Below are 20,556 nucleotides of genomic sequence, written 5' to 3'. Positions count from 1 at the left end.
TTGGTGTGCGTTACAGCTTTCCACCATAAAGGTGCTAATTAATGAATGTTGTGCTGTGGTGAGGTGTGTTGGGCCTGCATTAGGTCATCTATCAGGTGGTAGTAATCAGAGAAATTGCACCCCGCCCAGGTTGCGTGGACAACTGAGTGAGATAAAGACGCTTAAATATTACAGCATTAAGGATTACAGCATCAAATTCCATGTAATGCACTTGGTGCGAGAAAGAGGTTTGGTTCCACACCACACGGTCAGCTGCCTTGGCCAAGAAGTGTAATATAAGTAATGATTTCTCTGTTGTTCTGGGTGCACCTCACATGACCTCCATTGCCAAATCCTTGTCAGAGACAAGCTAGAAAGCTAGTGTTTCACAATTATTAGATGTTCATGTGGTTCCAAAACATATTAGTCAAGCATTGTGTGTGTGTGTGTGTGTGTGTGTGTGTGTGTGTGTGTGTGTGTGTGTGTGTGTGTGTGAGATGGGATAGGAGGTGGAAGGGGCGGGGAATCATGTCTTGATGAGCTCACCTTGGTAAATGTCAAAACAGAGCGAGCATGACCTTGCTGCACCTGACGGAGGCAGATGCACTTAGAGACAGCTGAGTCATGGAGACGGATGTTGCATATGATAGAGCACTCCAGGAAGTGTAGATGGGTGCATGTGCATAAGCACGAACCTCTCTATCACAGCATACATGTAAACATCTCTCTTTCTGCCCTGTTTTTGTGTCACTCTATTGAGGTCATTTGGATGACCCAGGATGAGCTGCTTACAGTATAAACCCAGTTTTAGGTCAAAGGTTAGACAGAATGGTCTGTGATTGCAGCTTTGCTCGATCGACCACACAGCAGTCAAAATGGGAAATAATGCATTTGCTGTTTACTGTGATACTAACATTCTCTCTCAAGTGACAGACTATCCAAACAGTTCAGTGAAAGAGTACATTAAAAAACTAAGATCATAAATCAAAGACGTGAGGTGACAGAATTAATTTCCACAGCCTTCTCTCTTCTCAGCTCCTCTGTTATTTCCAGGCGCCTGGTCTTTGCCAGTCTGTCTGTTACAGATGTCCGCCTGTTATCTGTCTTTCACAGATGTATGACCGGTGGTCGTGTGAAAATCCAAGTGATGAGAACAAGTGTTGTTTTATTTTTACGTTTCTGTGACTCCTGTCACAGTCCTGTGTGGACACTTGAGTAGTGCAGTGACAGGGATACCTGACAGTAACAACAGGGATTCTTGGTGAGTGTCTAGTTCCGATCAGGAAGTGTGTGTGTGTGTGTGTTCTATGGAGAGTGTGTATCGTGGATAGCCTGAGGTTGCTGTGATGCTGTGTGACAGGCTTATCTCCATACAGAGAGACGCTACGGATCACCCCCCCCCCCCCCCCCCCCCAGTCAGCTCTGCTCCTCTCCTCTCCTCTCCTCCTCTTTCCACAGAGTCTCCACTCTCCTCCCCCCAAATCTCTCTGTTTCTTTCTCTCTTTTTATCCCTCTCACTCCTGCCCTGCCTGCAGTGCTCTAGTGTCCTCCACATCAAGGTAAGCCTCTGACTTTCTGTTGGACAGGGCTTCATAGTGATTTATACGGTTACTTTTAGGCTTTGTTTATAATGTTAAACTTACATTATTATGAAGGCTTGGATCAAATGAAGTTTCAATGTGTAATAGTGTTTAATTACTATAATTACTAATATATAAGAAGTGTGAAAACCATAGTATTCTATTTTTGTGGACACTGGCAAGAACACAGGTGTTATTTGTTTTAATTAGTTGTACAATGTATCATGAAGTAATTACATATATGTTAATTATTCATATTAATCATTCATATTATAAACAGGTCATGTAACATGTTTTGTGAAAGACTGAAACATAAAATGATGGGACTTAATTTTACTAACGAGACCTAAGTTGCCTTTAGAGAAGAAACAATACTTTTTCATCTCTATTAGCACAATTTTCATGTCACATGTAAGTGCAGTATATTATTGCAACACGAGGAAAACAATAGACTGCAAAATGTCACAACAGATGATAATCCTGTCCTCATTCAGAGTTACTGCGAGGGAGAGATAGAGATGGTGTGTTGAATAAGATGCTGCTGGCCTCATAAGGCCGATGTGTTTGTATGACTGCTCAGACATAAGAGGCTCTGTGTGGAGACCTGAAACAGGATTAATGTAAACCTTTCTCTTCGCTAGCTCACTACACTGACTCTCTCTATTGTGCTGGTGGGAACGCAGGGTAGAGATGAAAATGGGCTAAACAGGCTTTAAAGAAGACCTGGATCAAATAGTCTGGGACCACTGACAGCTGATAAGCTGATTCTGGAATGTAATCACAAGCATTGTTTTTATTTCCGCAGGGTTTGAGTCTGTCTAAGGAGCTGAGAGAATGGCTGCTGTAAGTATCATTCAGTCTAGCTCCACAAACAGTACAATAAAGTAGCATCCTATTGCATGTTAACTGAATGTGGCATGTGATAACTGGCATGTGATAATTGTATTTATTGCACAAATTATTTCATCATTTTATATCTTATGCTCACACTACATAATACTTTCTCACAGTAAAAGAGGCACCTTAGTACTTCTATAGCATGAATAAGTATATTATAAGTGTACAAGTAACCTTGTTGACATGTCACGTTCATGCTATTATCCCTACCTGACCCCAAAACCACCCACATCCCCAGTGTGGTGTCCCCAGAGGGTCATATGGCAAACTTGTTTTTCACTGTTAAGTACCGACTTTAACACACAACACTTAGTCAAGTCAAGTCAAGTTTATTTATATAGAATCTAGAATAATTATCAAGGCAGATGCTCAGGGAGCATTTAAAGCCCCCCCCCCCCCCCCCCATCTGCAGAAAGTCAGTCTGTAGGATGGGCACAATCCCTCTGGCTTCAGGTCGAGAGGAGTGTTTTTGATCCTTCAGGGTGAGAGGAGTGTTTTTGATCCTTCAGGGTGAGAGGAGTGTTTTTGCCTTCAGGTTGAGAGGAGTGTTTTTGATCCTTCAGGTTGAGAGGAGTGTTTTTGATCCTTCAGGTTGAGAGGAGTGATTTTGATCCTTCAGGTTGAGAGGAGTGATTTTGCCTTCAGGCCCAAATCATGTGAGGAGGATTAAGAGGGGCTGTTGGAGGGGGGTCTGGGGGAGACGGAGTAGGCAACAGGGTGTGTGTGTGTGTGTGTGTGTGTTTGGGTGTGGGAAGAGCCATGCATACAATTGAATTAAAAAATTTTGGATCAAAAGCAGGTTGTGTTTAGTGAGGTTTGGGGTGAAAAAGTGCCACAGACAACAGATTACTTTTTTTGTCCATTTTGCCATTTTTGTCCAGTAGCCTTTCCTTCTCCACTGTAATGGCCTGGGCTCCAGTTTAATGACGGCTCTGTGTCCTTGGTTTCTCTCTCCCCCTCTCCAGACGGGGACGTTCCCTATGGTGTCCAGTTTAATGACAGCTCTGTGTCCTTGGTTTCTCTCTCCCCCTCTCCAGACGGGGATGTTCCGTATGGTGTCAGAGGAGGAGCAAGCCCTGCGGGCCAAGCTGGAACACCTCACGGTCAAGGACCACGGCCCCGTGTTTGGACCCTGCAAGAAGCTGCCGGACCACACCGTCCAGAAGGTACCGTCAGAGGCAGTTCACACACATCCCCAAATATAAACACACTAACAGCGTCTGCAAATTTCATTTCTAAAACATGTATTCACTTCTAATGAATCGAAAATGCTTTTGTTGTGGCACACACACACACACACACTGTGATACACAGAAAACCCAAAGGACATTTCTCAGAGTAACCTATATCACCTTTACATACAGTAGGAAACTATTTTGCACACACACACACACACGCACGCACGCACACACACACACACACCCATAAAGGACATAAGGGTAACACATACAGTGTGAGTCCCCACCCCACACACACACTCACACTCCACGTCCACATAACCCCCTGGTCTTGTTGTGTTCTGATCACAGGCGAAGGACGAGTTGAACGAGACTCCCGAGAGGCGCACATCCTCTCTGAAGGAGCTGAGAGCCCTCATGAAGGAGAAGGCCGGCGAGGGAGATGACCTGGCCAAGGCCGTGCAGGAGAAGTTTGGGGACAAACCCGACCCCCTCCTCCTGAGGTTCATCCGGGCACGCAAGTTTGACGTGGGTCGATCTCACGATCTTATGAAGGGTAAATTATGTTTCCATGTTCCATTATAGACCTACATACAGCACATCCCACAGCACAATGACAGAATAGCTGGGCTTGGCAGTATGGTGTGAAGGCCAAAAGGGAGACCGCACACTCTAGCAGCTCATATAACAGTAGTTTAATACAAACAGCGTTTCGGCCTGTGGCCTTTCTCAAGTCTTACGGTTAAGTCAAGTATTTCGGTTGGTGTCATTATTTTTCATTGGATAAAACAGGAGGCCATTAGTTACTTTAATTACCTGCTGCATAGGCATTGTTCTGTAGGAAAGCATATTACATGCAATCCATTTTTTGCAGACAGGCATGACTGCAATATGTGCCTGCAGAAAACATTACAAAAAACACTGCAGTAGTCATTTTGAATGCAATCATTTAAGATAGATAAAGCAACATTCCTTAAAAGAATCAATCTACTATGAGCTCTTGTCGTTGTCACACTTCCATTTCTGTTTAATTGCACATGTAACACATTCTTCCTACACACTAACAGTATGGGGTGCATACAGTAGGCCTTTCATGACTGTCCAGTGAATGAAGCATTATGGAATCATCATCATAACCTCTTTGTTTCTGCACCCTCTCTGCTGAATGCTGTGATGCTGGCTGTCAGCTCGAGGTGCACTCAGGCATTCTGTTTCTATGACGATGCATTGTGGGATAGTTTGTGTAATCTGGCGTCGGTGGAATGTCCCTTTGATTTGCGTTTGTGCATCTTTGAATCATGCTCACAGCCATGACGAGGAGAGCAGAATGCGGCCCATTAATTGGGCCCTTTTCAAAAGGCCACAAAGAGGGGCTTTGTGCACAAATGGGGGCATGGTTTATTTTCACCAGGAGAGGGGGGGGGGGGGGGCTGGGGGGGCTGGGAAACGTGCAAAAGAGTGATGAGGACAGAAGAGAGAGCAAGAAAACGAGATGGACTCTACCAACCTTTCAGTCCCTCTCTCTCTCTCTCTCTCTCTCTCTCTCTCTCTCTCTCACACACACACATACACACACACACACACACACACACACACACACACACACACTATACACACAATATATATAGCACTGTGCATAGTGCAGTCAGCAGACTTGCATACTTGCACCCCAATAACATGTCAGCAACAGAAGCACACATCACTGCACCTGACCCAGCATGAACTGGTCAGTCTCACTGTGGGAGAGAGAGACCATGTGAATACACACACACACACACACACACATACATTTAACTCTCCCCCTCATAATCACACACACACACACACACACACACACACACACGCAGGACCTGTGGGAAAGGAATGCAGAATGCAGTGTGAGTATGTTCTAATTCTCAGAGGTTAATTGGACTCCAACAATTGTGTGTGTATGTGTGTGTGTGTGTGTGTGCTTTGATCACCAAGACCTCTAGGAAAACAAGCAAGAGAGACAGACAGAGTAGCCATTATGTTACCTCTGCACAAAGGAAACCACAATCTGAGTGGCCAGTGTTTGTTGCTGGGTTTATGTCATGAACTTCCAGGACAGCATTTTGCCCTTTGTTGCTTGGGGAAAAGCACTTTCAGAGTAAAAAGCCTATTTCACAGTGTCCAGGTGTCCGGCCTCGTTGATGTTAATGATGCCTTAATTGGCAGGGTAAAACATCTTCCTGCTTTTGTCTTTCTTGTGGACTTTTCTTTTGCTCTCTATGGGACTGTGCTGTTCCACAGGAAGTTGATTTACACAGCGGCCCATCTTGTGAAATGGGCTGATTACCTGAATGTAATGAAGCACATACTTGGCCCCACAGTGGGACTCCCTAATGTATGACTATATATTGACAAGAGCTAAACAAGGTACTTCTCTACTTAGAGGCTAATGAAGTTACTATAAAGGTATCTAAGTCTAAATAGACACATTTTAAGGCCGTAAAAAGAACAATAAATGGTTCCATCAAAGTCCCTTCCCCCCCTCTACTGTGCAGTGACCATAGCATGGTGACTTGTTGGTGGTGATGTTTTTGCGGTTTTGGTTCTTTGGTTGAAGGTCTACGAGCCGAGACGTATCGGGAGTCTCACTTTCTAAAGAAGCCTACTTGCTGTGTACGAAGACAGCTTTGTTGTTGCCATTTTTGCTGCCTTGGTTTTTTGGTTGAGCATTCAGGCCAAGGGCCTTTATGGATCCCGGATACGACGTGCGATGCCTTTGCGCCTGTCGCCTGCCAAATGTGCATTGTTGTTGTATCCCACGTCATGTTGTGTGATGTTAAATGGGCTTGGTTGTTGTCATGTTGTGTGATGTTAAATAGGCTTGGTTGTTGTCATGTTGTGTGATGTTAAATGGGCTTGGTTGTTGATTGGCCACTGTGAGAAAGCCTCACACTTACTTACAGCACCAGGAATTGAACTCTGTGTGTGTGTGAAATTCCTTGTCCTCTCCCAGGTTATGTGAAGTTCCGTAAGGACTACCCTGAGTTGTTTGAGAACATGACCCCAGAGGCGGTCCGCAGCACCATCGAGGCCGGTTACCCACGCATCCTCTCCACCCGAGACCGCTTCGGCCATGTAGTGCTGCTCTTCAACATCGAGAATTGGGACCTGGAAGAGGTCACCTTTGATGAGGTGATCAGGATGGTTGATTACTACGGCCAGTCTTAGGAATGGACAGCACAAACCAGCAGAAACCAGAGCCTCAGAAACAGCAGGGAGTAGATGTAGCAGAACAAACAAAGGCATCAGGCAATAGAGCACTGACCTTCAGAGGCTCTTCCTTCATTATTTATGTGCTTGTCTTACTTTGAAATGTGTACTGTTAAATTATATATTTACTTTTCTAGATTCAGCTTCAATTGCTTTGTTCTTTCTGAAAGATAACAGAGTATATTTAGCTTACTGATCTGTGTGTGTGTGTGTGTGTGTTTGGAAACCTCATGCAGGTGCTGCGTGCATACTGTGTTATCCTGGAGAAGCTTCTGGAAAATGAGGAGACACAGATCAACGGCTTCTGCCTGATTGAGAATTTCAAAGGCTTCACCATGCAGCATGCGTCAGGCATCAAACACACTGAGCTCAAGAAGATGGTGGACATGCTGCAGGTTACATATACTCATACACACACACACACACACACACACCTGTGCTGCAGCAGGTTACATATACTCATACATACTGCATGCAGGTTACATATACTCATACATACACACACAAACTCTCTCTCTCTCTCTCTCTCACACACACACACACACACACACACCAAGCTCAAGAAGATGGACGACATGCTGCAGGTTACACACAAACATACATACACGTAAATACCTGCAGATAAATATGCTCACAGGAGTGTATCTGCCGAGACAAAAATATATATTTCTAAAATATATTTAAGAAACTAAACAGAATGTTGGTGTCTAATGTCATTAATGTCCTTAAATGCCTTCAAACATGTATCCTCAATGTAACAAAGATGCGGTTCCAATGCATGCAGTATGTGAGTGACTGGATCTCTGAGGCGGTGCATTTTAGAGGAGTTTATTTGCTAATAGCATATCAATTCTGTAATATGCCCTTTGGCCTCTGGCCATTCCTCCAGTGGTAAATCACTGATGTGTGGTGGTCTGTGTGACTCCATGTGTGCAGGACTCATTCCCTGCCCGCTTCAAGGCGGTGCACGTCATCCACCAGCCCTGGTACTTCACCACCACCTACAACGTGGTCAAGCCCTTCATGAAGAGCAAGCTGCTGGAGAGGGTGAGACTTGCATGCCTGTCACTCAGCTGCAGGAGGCGTGGGGGATATGCCTGTCTCTCAGCTGCAGGAGGCGTGGGGGATCTGTGGCTGTTTAGGATCAGAGACCTGTAGCCCCACCAAACGCTGTCATATACCTGAAATTACACACACGCACTGTACCAAACGCCGTCATATACCTGAAATTACACACACGCACTGTATCACAGTAGTTTTTTTATTTGTATGAGTATCAATGTGAGACTGATTTTGTTACTTTTTTAAAACCAGCTTCACTCTGGTAGAAGAACATCATAACAGAAGGACATTTTACCCATACAAACATTTTGTATTATGATGTTAATCACACGGCACATCACACTGATCCATGTGTGAATCCTTGTCCTCGCCTCAGGTGTTTGTTCATGGGGAGGAGCTGGACAACTACTTTAAGGAGTTCGACCCCGAGATCCTCCCAGCAGACTTTGGCGGTAAAGGCTCCGACTGCGAAGGAAAGGCCACCGCCGTGAAGCTCTTCGGCTCCGAGGACACAGCCCTTTAACCTCCTGACCTCTGTCGCCAACTGAAGACCCGCTCTGACTCCCACGAGTACGCAAGAAAGCTGTAGGAATGTTGTCGTAGGGGGAACCATGAAGAAAGGTTTTAAACACGGGGAGTTTGTTGTATTAAAAGTATTCATGGGATAAAGTAAGTATTGTACAAAGTGAGTCGTCTAGTAGAGGGTGAGTTGTAGAGGTTGTTCAAATAAAAAATGGCAGCACACCACGATTACCCAGCAGACCCTCTGAGGATGTCCAGAGGGAAAGTTTGGTGAAGATAAGACAGAGGTCAACAATCTTACAAATGCAATCATTTTTGTTTATTGTTTTCCTGTTCTTTGTTTTGCCTTATATTTCTAGGTATATTGTAGACTAAAGCCTCAGGCTGATTCGGTCTCTACTGAGATGCTATTAAAGACTAGAGTTGTAATTAATCATAAATAGAACTATGAGATTGAAGTGCTTAGCTAAAGAGGAGACAGAAGTTCTGACGCACCACTGAATGCTGACGTTAACTCTTTCTAGCTGACTAAATCGTACACATACTGGACATGGCACAACAATGGAGTCCAATAATACATTATCAAATGTTTTCTTGTTCCCTATAAACCTGTTTTTATTTACACACACACATAATGGAGTGGTTTCACTATTGTTCTCCATGAAGAGCCATACTTCCCTCTTACCGATGGCACTGTCAAGTTGGCAGCATTAAAAACACTAGAAAGACGTTGATATCATGTGAAGGTCTGTTTCCAGTTCCCCCCGCTGGGCCGAGCTGCACCATTAGCAGGTCTCACCTGCGAGCCCCTCCCAGGCTCCTGGTATCAGAGGGGCCACCCCAGTGGTTCTGGCCACCTCTTTGGCCTACTCACTCTCGAGAGCAGTTTGTCATTAGGAGCATTTTCTTCTTAGTGTGTTGATTACTGATTAGAGGTCTGCTCCTGTAGTTTGACAGGTGAGCTGTAACATTTTCAATAAAATATGTGCAAACCAAAACTCTTTTGTCGAAAGTTCATTTCTGTGTTTCTATAGAGCTCTGCTATTAGTCTTTGCCAGGTGAAACATCTTTCCGTGATACCTGAGGTCAGTGTGTGCATTAGAAAAACTGAGCAGTGCTCAATGATCTTAATAGGACTAGGTGAGGAATATGGAATCAATGATGACACGGTCCAATCGGGAAAAAAAAGGCTGAGAATAATGTTGGATATAATACAATTGCATATAGACCCTTTCAACAAGGTAAACAAAAACAATGCTTGAACGTTCTATTTGGGCCCCAATCTACTTCCTCTGCATTAAGATAACATATGGAATGTTAAAAAGGAAGTCTTGTGGGGCCAACTATGATGCTGATAATGGAACTCTCTTGAAAGGGTCCATACAAATGAATCACTTTGATACATCACTGTTACAATATGTTCTATATACCTATTGGCAGCCTGTATGTGTTTGCTCTACCAAAGAACTCTGTGTAGTATGAAGTGTTGCAGTAGAACCTTGGGCGCATATTAAATCAGATAGAGGGCAGGTGATGGGAATATAACTCCCATCTTGGTACTGTATGGGCAAAGAGCACAGCACAAACATTTACAAGAAAATATTTTATTTGTGGAACACAATAACCATATTCTCATAAATTATTACATCACACACCATGTTTGTTTATCTTCTCCCTCAAACAAAAACACACTGGTGATCTCAACTCATGGTACGGTCACAGCTGAAGGCCCAAAATAGATTTCAATCAGGATTGCAACTCCAAAACAGTCACATATCTATATCTGAATGGAATTGTTAAAGTAAGGAGAAGATTTCAAGAACACTGAGGCCTACATAAAAAAAAATCCACCAAGCATGAAACTTGCATGAATTTCTCACAACACGTTTTGCACCTGTCTAACAGAGCACTTTCTGTCCAACATTTCCGTTTTAACCACTACAGCTATTTCTTACTTCTCACAAACATAAATGCAAGCAACAGTGTCATGAAACTCTTCTCCCTGAGATGAGCAAAGACTGAAAACTACAGAAGCAGTGTGTTTGACAGGTGGCTCGTGGGGACGAGCAGCAGGAGGCTCAGAAGATCTCAGAGCGCAGAGTGTACAAACAAGGTGAATTAGTCTTTTTAGTTTGAGCTGCAGCTTTCCAAGAAAGGCCCAATATTCAGCCTCCTACCCTTCAGTAGGATGTAGAGGCCAGTAGTGTGGGCTGAAGCAGAATTACAGCTCTTCATTAGCCCCTGCTATTTACAGAAAACTTTTAACTCTATTGGTAAGTTGCAGGGACATGCCCCACAACATGTGGTACCATTGTCTATCAAAGAACTATGGTGCATTTGGTTCTGAATTTTTTTTGAGGAGTCATTTATTTTAATGATACCTACTACATTATTCAATATTTTGTATCCTGTGTGACTTTGGAAATTAATGTTTCACCTTTCTGTGCCCGTAATAAATCTCTGTCATTGTCTCATTTGGCGTTGAGCATGAGGAGTATTACACATTATTGCTTTCCCATAATTCTGTAAGATTGCCCCTGGTCCCAATAACATAACTATAAATATATTGTATATTTTACATACATATGCACATATCTGCATATATGACTTAACTTTATTAATTTCTCTTTATTATTTCCATATTATCTTCGCTTTGTCATTTTCTTTACGTTGGTGATTTAGTGATTTGGTATATAACCAGCAATGGTGATATGATGCGTCCATACACCAGTGTCCATTCAAAACAACACTCAAATAACATTTTCCCCATAACACTTACACAAGCAAATAAACAACAGGTAATAATTATTAATAGTATAAAATACAAAAACAATGTGAAACAAAAAATTAACGGAACAAAAAAATAACCTTGAAGAGGAGTTTCTGAGCAGATATCTCAAGAAATCGCCAGCATTTACTGTGCAAAGTTAGGTGAGACATTCTTTAAAAAAAAAAAAAAGCGTTATGCCCTCATTCATGTGGTTTGCAGCTGGGTCTGTCTGAAACCAGGACGCACTATGCTGGCGGGTCAGACCAGAACCTTACGGAAGTCAAACATAGAGGGTTCCGGCCCCCTGGTGGGCTTCTGAAGGAAGGAAGTGTGTTGGGGGAGGGTGGTGTCTGTTGAGCATGGTTGATTAGCATTTCACTGACAAAATAAGCTCCCTCATCAGTTTAACTCTTGATAGACTAGAAATGTGGGAGTTGGTCAGCGTCTCTCAAGTGACTTCTCTTCCTAAACTAGAGCTGATGACAAACAACTGACAGCAGGGGGAGTCATTGCAGCAAAGACGCACCACTGATGTTGGATGGCAGATTACAGTGAGGTTTGCCTGCGTCCTGGCCTTCCAAAAGGTTGTGACGACATAGAAATAAAAAAAAGAGATGCACTGCCTTGGCTATTCCTGAAGCTTCCTATGACCAAATAACATGTTTTAGTCCCAGAGTCTCCCAGAGAAGACTACCTCATACCATGTTTGTTCAAGAGCCGTTTAGAATATGCGGAACCGGATTGGGCTTTATTCCCCCGTCTAACCCTATACTACCGAGTGCCATGAGCTTGCTGGGTGCACATGGGCATATGGGTGATTTGTCTGAAGGATGCACTGGTCAAGAGAACTTAAACTAAATACAAGTTCCATAATGGCAGATGAAGTCATGTACTATGCCCTGATTTGGAAGACAGACCTCCTGCATTACTGTCTTCACTGCACCAAAGACAAACAGCACAAAACGAATGCCAACAGGCACCAGAACTAAGTGCGATTAGAGCACTTCTCCAAAAATCAGGTCAGACTCGCTATCCACCTCTGAATGTGTACACATCCACACAATCTATCTACGCAACTTTTAAAACCAGACATGCATGCTTTTCAGTGCCATTCCGCACGGTACACAACAATAAACAACAAAAAAGGTTCAAATGGATTCACACTGGGGAATGAAAACATAGATCTTCATTTAAAGGTCCACCTCTTCAAAAACAAAAAGGTCCAAGCCATGCAGCTTAGGGGTCCAAGTCTACAAAACAGCTGTCATGGGACCAGTGTCTCAGAGGTACCAGTTACTCATGCCTGTCTGTTTCTGGCCAGGACATGTCTATTCAGATCACATTTCAAATGCTACAGTCTGGACTACATGCTTCACAGGGCAAAAAAAATGACCTGAAGCTTCTAGAACCACCTGCTAGAACACCCTGTCCTCACAGGCCATTGGGTTCTTCAACGTTCTGGAACATGCCTCCAACGGAGTGGCTCTCCAAACAGTGGTGTGTTTGGAGAGAACACACTCGATCACAGGACAACTCCAGTAGCACACTGGCGGGTCTAACTACAGGAGACACATGTGGAGCACACTACAGGTTTGGCCACAGAAATAGCATCATATTCGAGTGAACACGAGAGATCAATAGGTCATCAGGCCACAGCAGGACTGAACTGGCCTACAGAATAGCAGTTTCTAACCATCTAGTCAACAAAAACACTGTATTAGTCATAGATAAGAACTTTGGAATCTCACTAAATTCCAGAGGTCCATTTAGTGACCAATAAAGAATTTGTAGAATGATTAATTTGATTTCTGTTTTGCATTCTACAAGAAACAGTGCTGGGAAGTATTTTAAGATACAAAAAGAATCACATAAGTGATAAGTTTGTTAAGAGCAGTTGTTGAGGTCCATTTGACTCCAAACATGTCACATGACTGATGGTTCTCATATAGGAAAGGTTCAGGAACTGCTCAGCTGACCGGTCTCTCATGTCTACCCATGCCCATCTGCCCTCCACTGGCTTGGCTCAACTAACACATCCTACTCATCCTAGAGAAAAAAACAAAAACGCCTCATCTAGCTAGGCTTTCAAGAAGACATTTTCATGGCAGAAGAAATTAAAGTGCTTTTGTATATTTTTGTAAGAAAACTGGATCAGGCTGAGGTGATCTGCAGGAATGTGTTACCGAGGCTCAAACATGTGTTGGCAAGGTGGCAGGACTGGCATGTTCAGCGTGGTCAGGGGGGAAGCGCTCGATCCCAACATGAAAAAGGGTTTCACCTTTTTACACTTTTAGTGAAAGAGAAGCACAACTGTTGGTTTTGTAGTACAGAGCTAAAGGTCAAAAAACTACAGCAAGAACCTTAAACTCTGGAGACCCCCCCCCCCCACACACACACACACTACATTTTCCCGCAGAACCACACAGTGCTGGCTAACCCATTGTAGATTAGATGCTGTTTGTTGAGCAGAATGTGCATTTCTGTTGGATGTCCTTTGGGAAGCAGGCGGGCCGGGTTCTGTCTGGCCAGCCTTTTGTGGGAGTCCCACAGCGAGAGTCATTCTATGAAGACGGAGGCCTTTGGTCCTCCGCATGGTCTCAGGAACTGAGATGATGGTGCCCGTGCTCTCCAAACATAACGACAAGTCACTTGTGTGGTACATTTTTTTCCTGTTTTTTTTTTTTTTTTTTTCTTCGAGTCTTGTTTTGGTCAACGTGGTTTGTCTCTCTCCCTCGCTCTCACACTTCCCCTCTCTGGGAAAGTTGAGGAGACTTTTCAAGAATGACAGAGAAAAAAAAAAATCGTTCTCCCATTCTTCAAACAAAATTGCCACGTGCACAAAGGCATCGAAGGAAAACTCCTCAGGATGCTTTCGCAGGTAAGGTGATGTGGGTGACTCGGAGGACAGCGGGGTGAGGCTTCAACGCCATGTGAGGCTTCAAGGGACAAAAGGTCAAATTCTGGGGAGGGCGGTGGGCACAGAAGCACAGTGAGAATAGACATGGCTGGGCGAGTGGGCAGCCTGGTGGGTGTGGGGAGTGGGGAGTGGGATGTGGGGTGTGGGGGGGGGGGGTCAGAGAGGCCTGTCCAGTGCCCTCTAGGATTGCGTGGCTTCTTCCTGGCACGTGGCGGTAGCGGTGTGCCCGCCGCTGCCTAGGCACTGAGGCTTCTGCTTCTCCCACTGGCACATGGCGTTAGCGTAGCTCAAGATCACCTTGTCCATCCAGGTGAGGGGCTGCGGGAAGAGCACGGCGCCCTCGAAGAAGCCCAGGTGCCCGCCGTGCAGGGACAGTGCGAACACCACATTCTCTTTCTTTTCTACAGGAGAGAGAGAGAGAGAGAGAGAGAGAGAGAGAGAGAGAGAGAGAGAGAGAGAGAGAGAGAGAGAGAGAGAGAGAGAGAGAGAGAGAGAGAGAGAGGGAGGGGGGGGGGGGGGGGGGGGGGGCAGACTTTCTCAATCAATCTACAAGCCCAATCCCCAGCATTACAAAACAACACATTGGATCACAGTCCCACACAAACAGACAGGTGGGGAAGAGGATGAGGTGCGTGTGTGTGTGTGTGTGGGGGGGGGGGGGGGGGGGGGGGTCATCTTCTAAATTGATCTTCTAATTTCTGCTCAACATTGGTCACTGGTGAAGTCATTGGAAAATTAACCAGAGAACAAATAACTGGGGCATTGTAAATCACATAGAAGCAAACCATTTCACCATCAGTTTAAGGACTACATACTGTCTAGTTAAGTCTAACTGTGAATATGTGTGCAGTGCACTGTTTATTGTACTGCGTGTCCACCTCACGTCCTGCATTTGCACTCTAGTCTGTGTGTGTGGACACACATGCATTCCTGGGCTGGAACAGTGACCTTATGCGTACATTATGCAAGACTATCAAATCTATCCCACAGAAGAGAGCACGGAGTAAGCCTGTGCAAAGAGACAAGCCTGATAAGCAGAGCATGCTGTTAATATCAGAGCATCTATGGCCTTCCTTTCTTACGCAACCTTATGTACTCTGTTAATATCAGAGCATCTATGGCCTTCCTTTCTTACGCAACCTTATGTACCTTGGCAGCTGCAGAAATTCTGTCTGTGCATTTGTCTCTTTGTGTCCTATCTTCAGCCAGAATTTGTTTGTGTGTGTGTGTGTGTGTGTGTGTGTGCGCATTTCAGCATTTCCAGTATTTTCCTAGCGTGCCACGTGACGTTTCTGTGTCATGCCAGGCGAGTAAGCAGGCATCTCTGGGGCAAAGGACGCAGACCCTTGGCCTGCCAGTAACCACGGTAACCCGACTCCCCCAAAACCCCAAACAGCTGAGGAGCCGATAAATCAACACACTCTAGAGTAGGAAGCGATTCCTCCAGCCCATGACACGCACGCCAGCCCACTCCTGTAAATAACATCCCGCCGCCCGGGTTCACATTCCACATTCCGCACGCCAGCCGAGTGGTCAACACCAGGAGCCACTTGGGAGTCCCACAACTGACCTGTACCATTCTAGAAATGGCAACGTTGATCCAGTTTTGGAAAATTGAGAGGCTCTATCTGACAACCACTTTAGCCAGTTTGTTTTTGAGTTTGTCATGAGGGGGCCTAAGCGGATGACTAAGCAGTGATGTCCTCAGCGTGCTAAAACGGTCAGAGGCATGTGAAGGGTGTGGGGGGAGGTAGTCACAGGTGTGACGGGGACGTGTTTCGGGAAGCGGGGGAGGACGGAGAGATGTCTGGCACTGGCCATGACACCCCTGTGATCTAAAATCCTCTCATGTCTATAATCTGAAGACGGGTCGCCATGCAAGCCTGGCATTGAGTGGGCTCGAGGAGCTCTTCACTGGGACTCAAGAGCCTGGCACTGTTCTATCCTGCTTCATGCCAGTGGGTTTATTGCTTGACAAGTGACTTTGAGAGCGCTTCGGCTGAGACGACAAACTGGGCTGAACCGAGTTGCTAAACACGTCTTAGTGCGATCATAGCCAAAGCTTCATTTCTACTCATTCCCAAATAGAAAGACACCGGACACGAGGCCGGGAAAACACACCGTCTACAGATCAGAGGTCTTGGCACACACTAATGAGCTTCATGCTTCATTCTTTATATGATGCAGAATCTCCTCCTCCTCCTACAGCCTTCATGCTTCCCAACTTTCCCAACCTTCAAATGTCTTAAAGTTTTAGCTGTACACTTGATTACACTTGATCTAACATAACGCCTTGTGTTAAGCATCGGATATATAACAGCTGTGTCTACATACGCCTTTTGGTTGTGTTTTACTTGCTGTACACTTGATCTAACATAACGCCTTGTGTTAAGCATCGGATATATAACAGCTGTGTCTACATACGCCTTTTGGTTGTGTTTGTTTGCCTTAGCTTAAAGAGTGCAGTTGTTTACTAGAGCCGACTGATACATTGGTGTTCCGATATTATTGGCCAATATTAGCTATTTGCCAATCTATTGGTATCAGTGTTCATAACACCAATAATTATTTTTAAATTAAGTAAAGGAAAGCGAAACACTAATCCTTCATCTAAATGTCCAGTATGGTCTTTCCTGGGAGAGAGAGAGAGATGACCACAGTGGGAGAGAGAGAAGAGCGCAAAGAGATGCAGTCTCAAGAGATCAGTAGCCGACATTCCTGCCCCTACATCGACCTTCTCCTGAACCTTCCCTGCATACCCAGGCGAGTTTGTGTTTGAGTTTGTGTGTGTGTGTGTGTGTGTGTGTGTGTGTGTGTGTGTGTGTGTGTGTGTGTGTGTGTGTACTACCAGAATAGCGGAGTATACAGTATCTGTGTATTATTCATGTGACATGTAGTACTGTACACATTCTTAGTTGCTGTGTTTGCTGCCTATGGTCACTGTTGCCACTTGCTTGTTGTTGCTGGGGGTTGGTGTTTGCTGGTGCTAGTTCCAGTTTAAAACACACTTACCTGCGAGTGTGCGTGGAATGGTGAGCAGAGAATCGTGCACCAGCGGGTCGTCTGCCGAGTTGACCAGCAACAGTGGAACGTTCACCTGTAGGCCAACACATACGGGCAACGTTACCCACATACCCACACCCACAGCACAAAACTGCCAACGTCACCCACGTACCCACAGCCACAGCACAAAACTGCCTCGACAACCTGACTCAGCAACTGCTGAACTAAATCACTAAAAGTTATGGGCCATTTTCAAGAGTTCTCATTATCTCTCTGCTAATGGGCAAAATGAAAAAAGGCACCACCTTCAAACAACTCCCTCATTGCGTGGACAAACTCTACTTCAATCTTAGACTTCGAGAGAAGTCTCTCAGGGTGGGGGTTTATCCACTGGACAAACTCTACTTCAGTCTTAGAGAGGAGTCTCTCAGGATGGGGGTTTATCCACTGGCCAGATGTCCTTGCAGCAGCTTGCCTCCCCACTCAGTCTGATAAAAGAAGTGTGTGTATGTGTGTGGGTGGGTGCGGGGATTTACTCACATTGTGAATATAATGCACACAGCTCTCCTTCTCATAATATTCCTTCAGGGAACTGTGGCCATGAAATTTCCTAGAAAATGCCAGAGAAACCTTAATCAGATCCAGGCTCACAGGGACAGAGAGACAGACAGAGAAGAGACAGGCTCACGAGGAAACACAGTCAGGTACAGTATAGGACAAGATGAGATGGGAAGAGCGCTTTGGATGGGAAGGCAGGAAGAGAACAAGGAGAGGTATTTACAAGTCAAATTTAAAGTCCTAAAGTTAAGATAAAACCAAATAGCTACTGTAGCAACTAGCTACTGTGATATGGACTGCTCTTTGTGTTTTGAATAAAGAATAAAGAGAGAAAGATGTAGGTTCACAGGGTGAAACTATTTCAAGGGGGCCTTGTTCCAGTGTATCTATTTAATGAAGTACAGTGTAGCAACCTACAGTATATAACAATATGTAATATCACATACTTATGTTATCCATACATAATGTATATTTGTGTACTTACAGATCATTAGTACACGCGTAATAACAAGTGCTTGTTGCAATACTTTGCCAATGTGGCCTCTAGGTTAGGACTAATTACACGTGTACTAATGATCTGTAGACAAAAATATATTATGTATGGACAACATAAGTATGTGATATTACATATTGTTACATAGGTTGCTACACTGTACTATACACTGGAACAAGGACACCGTAAAATAAAGTGTTACCCAGAGAAATGGCTAACTGCAAGACATCCAGTTATTTCTAACTGCAAGACATCCAGTTATTTCTTTTGTACTAGTTGCACATTAATTGCAATCTTATTTTATATGTTAATACAGTTACTCTTAGAGCCTACGTCCACCAATCACATTTTTTGGCAGCTATTTTCTATACAAATCCTATGAAGTTAAGCATTCACAGCTCTCAGGAGTCCTCGGCGGTGAATGTTTTTTTCCACAGCTGAGCAACTTTTTGAATACCGCTGAGCTCGTCAATGTCACTTCTCTCTCGATGACCAATCAAAACCTAGCAACAATAAACACTTGACTGAAGCACTCTGAAAATGAGGTTGAGGGCACTGTCAGCGCAAAAAACGTGATTGGCTGACAGGCCCTTAATCTAGACTTGGGTTTATCCTTACTCCATGGTCTACAACTCCATGGTCTACAACAGGTTATTGTTAATCCATGAGGCCCTGGTAGACTGCGAATGAGTACATTGCAGGAGGTGAACTCTCACCTCATGATGTTGTCATCGATCTGCATGAGGGAGGTGCATGTGTAGAGCCGGCTAAGGTTGATGTCCAGCATCTTATTGGAGCTGCTGCCAAACAGGCTGCCCCTGGACGGACACACACACACACACAAAGAGCAATGTCAGCATCATAACCCTTTAACATAGGATAGACAGCATGCTTATTCTGTGTTAACTGGACAGCAGAATAGCGAGTGTTGTAAGGGAGGCACGTTTCATTGGCGAGACTCCAGTTCTTATTTCCACTGGTCTGTCTTTGCTAAAGCCCCATGTTTAACGCAGGCCTGGAATGCACCTGAGGGGAGCCGTAGGAATGAGAACGCCTCCCCTGAGAACAACACACACCCTGCATTCCCAGCACAGCGGTCAAGCCCCAAACCCTCACCAAACACCAGAGAGAGAGAGAGAGAGAGAGAGAGAGAGAGAGAGAGAGAGAGAGAGAGAGAGAGAGAGAGAGAGAGAGAGAGAGAGAGAGAGAGAGAGAGAGAGAGAGAAAACACCTGGAAATTATTACTTTGCTGTACCAATCTAATATAATGCAATCTATGATGCATTCTTCTCCAGGGAAAAGACATTTTCAAAACAAAAGCGGCTGAATCATAAGACTTGAGGACTGAATGCCCTGGCACACACGCACTGAGAGTGAGGCGGAGTTTGGTTGGGCCAAGTTTGCAAATGCGTGATTAATGTGTGAATGTATGATTAATGCATGATTAATGCGTGATTAATGCATGATTAATGTGTGAATGCGTGATTAATGTGTGAATGTCTTATTAATGTGTGAAAGTGTGATTAATGTGTGAATGCCTTATTAATGTGTGAAAGCGCGATTAATGTGTGCTTGTACCTGTGTGAGAGGATGATCTTCTTCATGTTGTCAGCCATCAGGAAGTTGTAAAACCTCCTACACTGATCCCACTGAAGGAAGGTCTCCTGTGCCCTGCATGCACACACACACACACACACACAGAACGAAAAAGTGAGGGAGAAATAGGGAAAAAGATAAAGAAATACAACAGTCAGGATTCAAGTTACAATGTTGGGTAATCAACACAACACAAACACACACGCAAAATATAAGGACGCCATCCTCTCATTCAAAAAAGTAGTTTCCAGAGTGCAATGGAACAGTTCTGTTGACCTAAACTATAAGCAACCCTGAGTGAAAATAAATAAAACAAAACACAATTGTTCATCATCAAAGGTTCCTGATACAAATCTGAATACTAAAAATACTGAAGGATGTATTACGAAACAAAGGAAGCACATTTAGATCAGTGGTTCTTAACTGGTGGGTCGGGACCCAAAAGTGGGTCGCGGAACCATTCTGGGTGGGTCGCTGAGCTTGTGGTTAAAAAAAAAGAAGAAATCGCCCATTTCAAATAGACTTAAATTGAGATAAAATGGTGCAGAATCCACAGTGTGCGATGTTCACAATTGCTGGAACATGAGTAAAAATGCCTCATAATAAAGTACACCTGTCAAAGACAGACCTGTCAAGTACTTTAAGGTGACATCAGGAGTTGGAGACTTCACAAATGTAATGCCAAACAGCATGTTCCAAACAAATAGGCCTACAGGCACTTCGCCTTTCTTAGCATGTAGCTCACCAAATCTGTTGTCTTG

At 44.4% G+C, this 20,556-nt stretch overlaps 2 protein-coding genes across 3 annotated transcripts in view; one reads left to right on the top strand and one right to left on the bottom strand.

The window, feature by feature from the left end:
- Positions 1 to 1,484: 1,484 nt before the first annotated feature.
- rlbp1a (retinaldehyde binding protein 1a) lies at positions 1,485 to 9,435 on the top strand. The gene is made up of 8 exons (XM_042062620.1): positions 1,485 to 1,538; positions 2,365 to 2,402; positions 3,494 to 3,622; positions 3,986 to 4,190; positions 6,618 to 6,796; positions 7,111 to 7,269; positions 7,811 to 7,921; positions 8,313 to 9,435. The coding sequence occupies exons 2-8, from the start codon at positions 2,394 to 2,396 to the stop codon at positions 8,457 to 8,459; spliced, it is 939 nt and encodes a 312-aa protein (XP_041918554.1). The 5' UTR covers positions 1,485 to 1,538; positions 2,365 to 2,393; the 3' UTR covers positions 8,460 to 9,435.
- Positions 9,436 to 10,046: 611 nt separating this feature from the next.
- The window catches only part of abhd2a (abhydrolase domain containing 2, acylglycerol lipase a), a 23,341-nt gene continuing 12,831 nt past the window's right edge, over positions 10,047 to 20,556 (bottom strand). For both annotated transcript variants that reach the window (XM_042062609.1, XM_042062610.1), the window contains exons 7-11: positions 19,778 to 19,870; positions 18,916 to 19,017; positions 17,689 to 17,758; positions 17,158 to 17,242; positions 10,047 to 14,546 (exon numbers count right to left, since the gene is read on the bottom strand). In XM_042062609.1, the coding sequence (XP_041918543.1) occupies positions 14,326 to 14,546; positions 17,158 to 17,242; positions 17,689 to 17,758; positions 18,916 to 19,017; positions 19,778 to 19,870 (571 nt within the window). In that variant the 3' untranslated portion in view covers positions 10,047 to 14,325. The remainder of the gene's footprint in view (positions 14,547 to 17,157; positions 17,243 to 17,688; positions 17,759 to 18,915; positions 19,018 to 19,777; positions 19,871 to 20,556) is intronic.

This window comes from Alosa sapidissima, chromosome 14 (genome assembly GCF_018492685.1).
Source record: "Alosa sapidissima isolate fAloSap1 chromosome 14, fAloSap1.pri, whole genome shotgun sequence".
Lineage (NCBI taxonomy): Eukaryota > Metazoa > Chordata > Actinopteri > Clupeiformes > Clupeidae > Alosa > Alosa sapidissima.
Note: the sequence above shows the minus strand (reverse complement) of the source record. Positions and strands in the feature narration are given on the sequence as shown.

Excerpts from the sequence above, each read along its gene's own strand:
- rlbp1a (XM_042062620.1), top strand. Across the intron at positions 4,191-6,617 it reads ATCTCACGATCTTATGAAGG|GTTATGTGAAGTTCCGTAAG; the intron begins GTAAATTATGTT and ends GTCCTCTCCCAG. Across the intron at positions 6,797-7,110 it reads AAGAGGTCACCTTTGATGAG|GTGCTGCGTGCATACTGTGT; the intron begins GTGATCAGGATG and ends AACCTCATGCAG.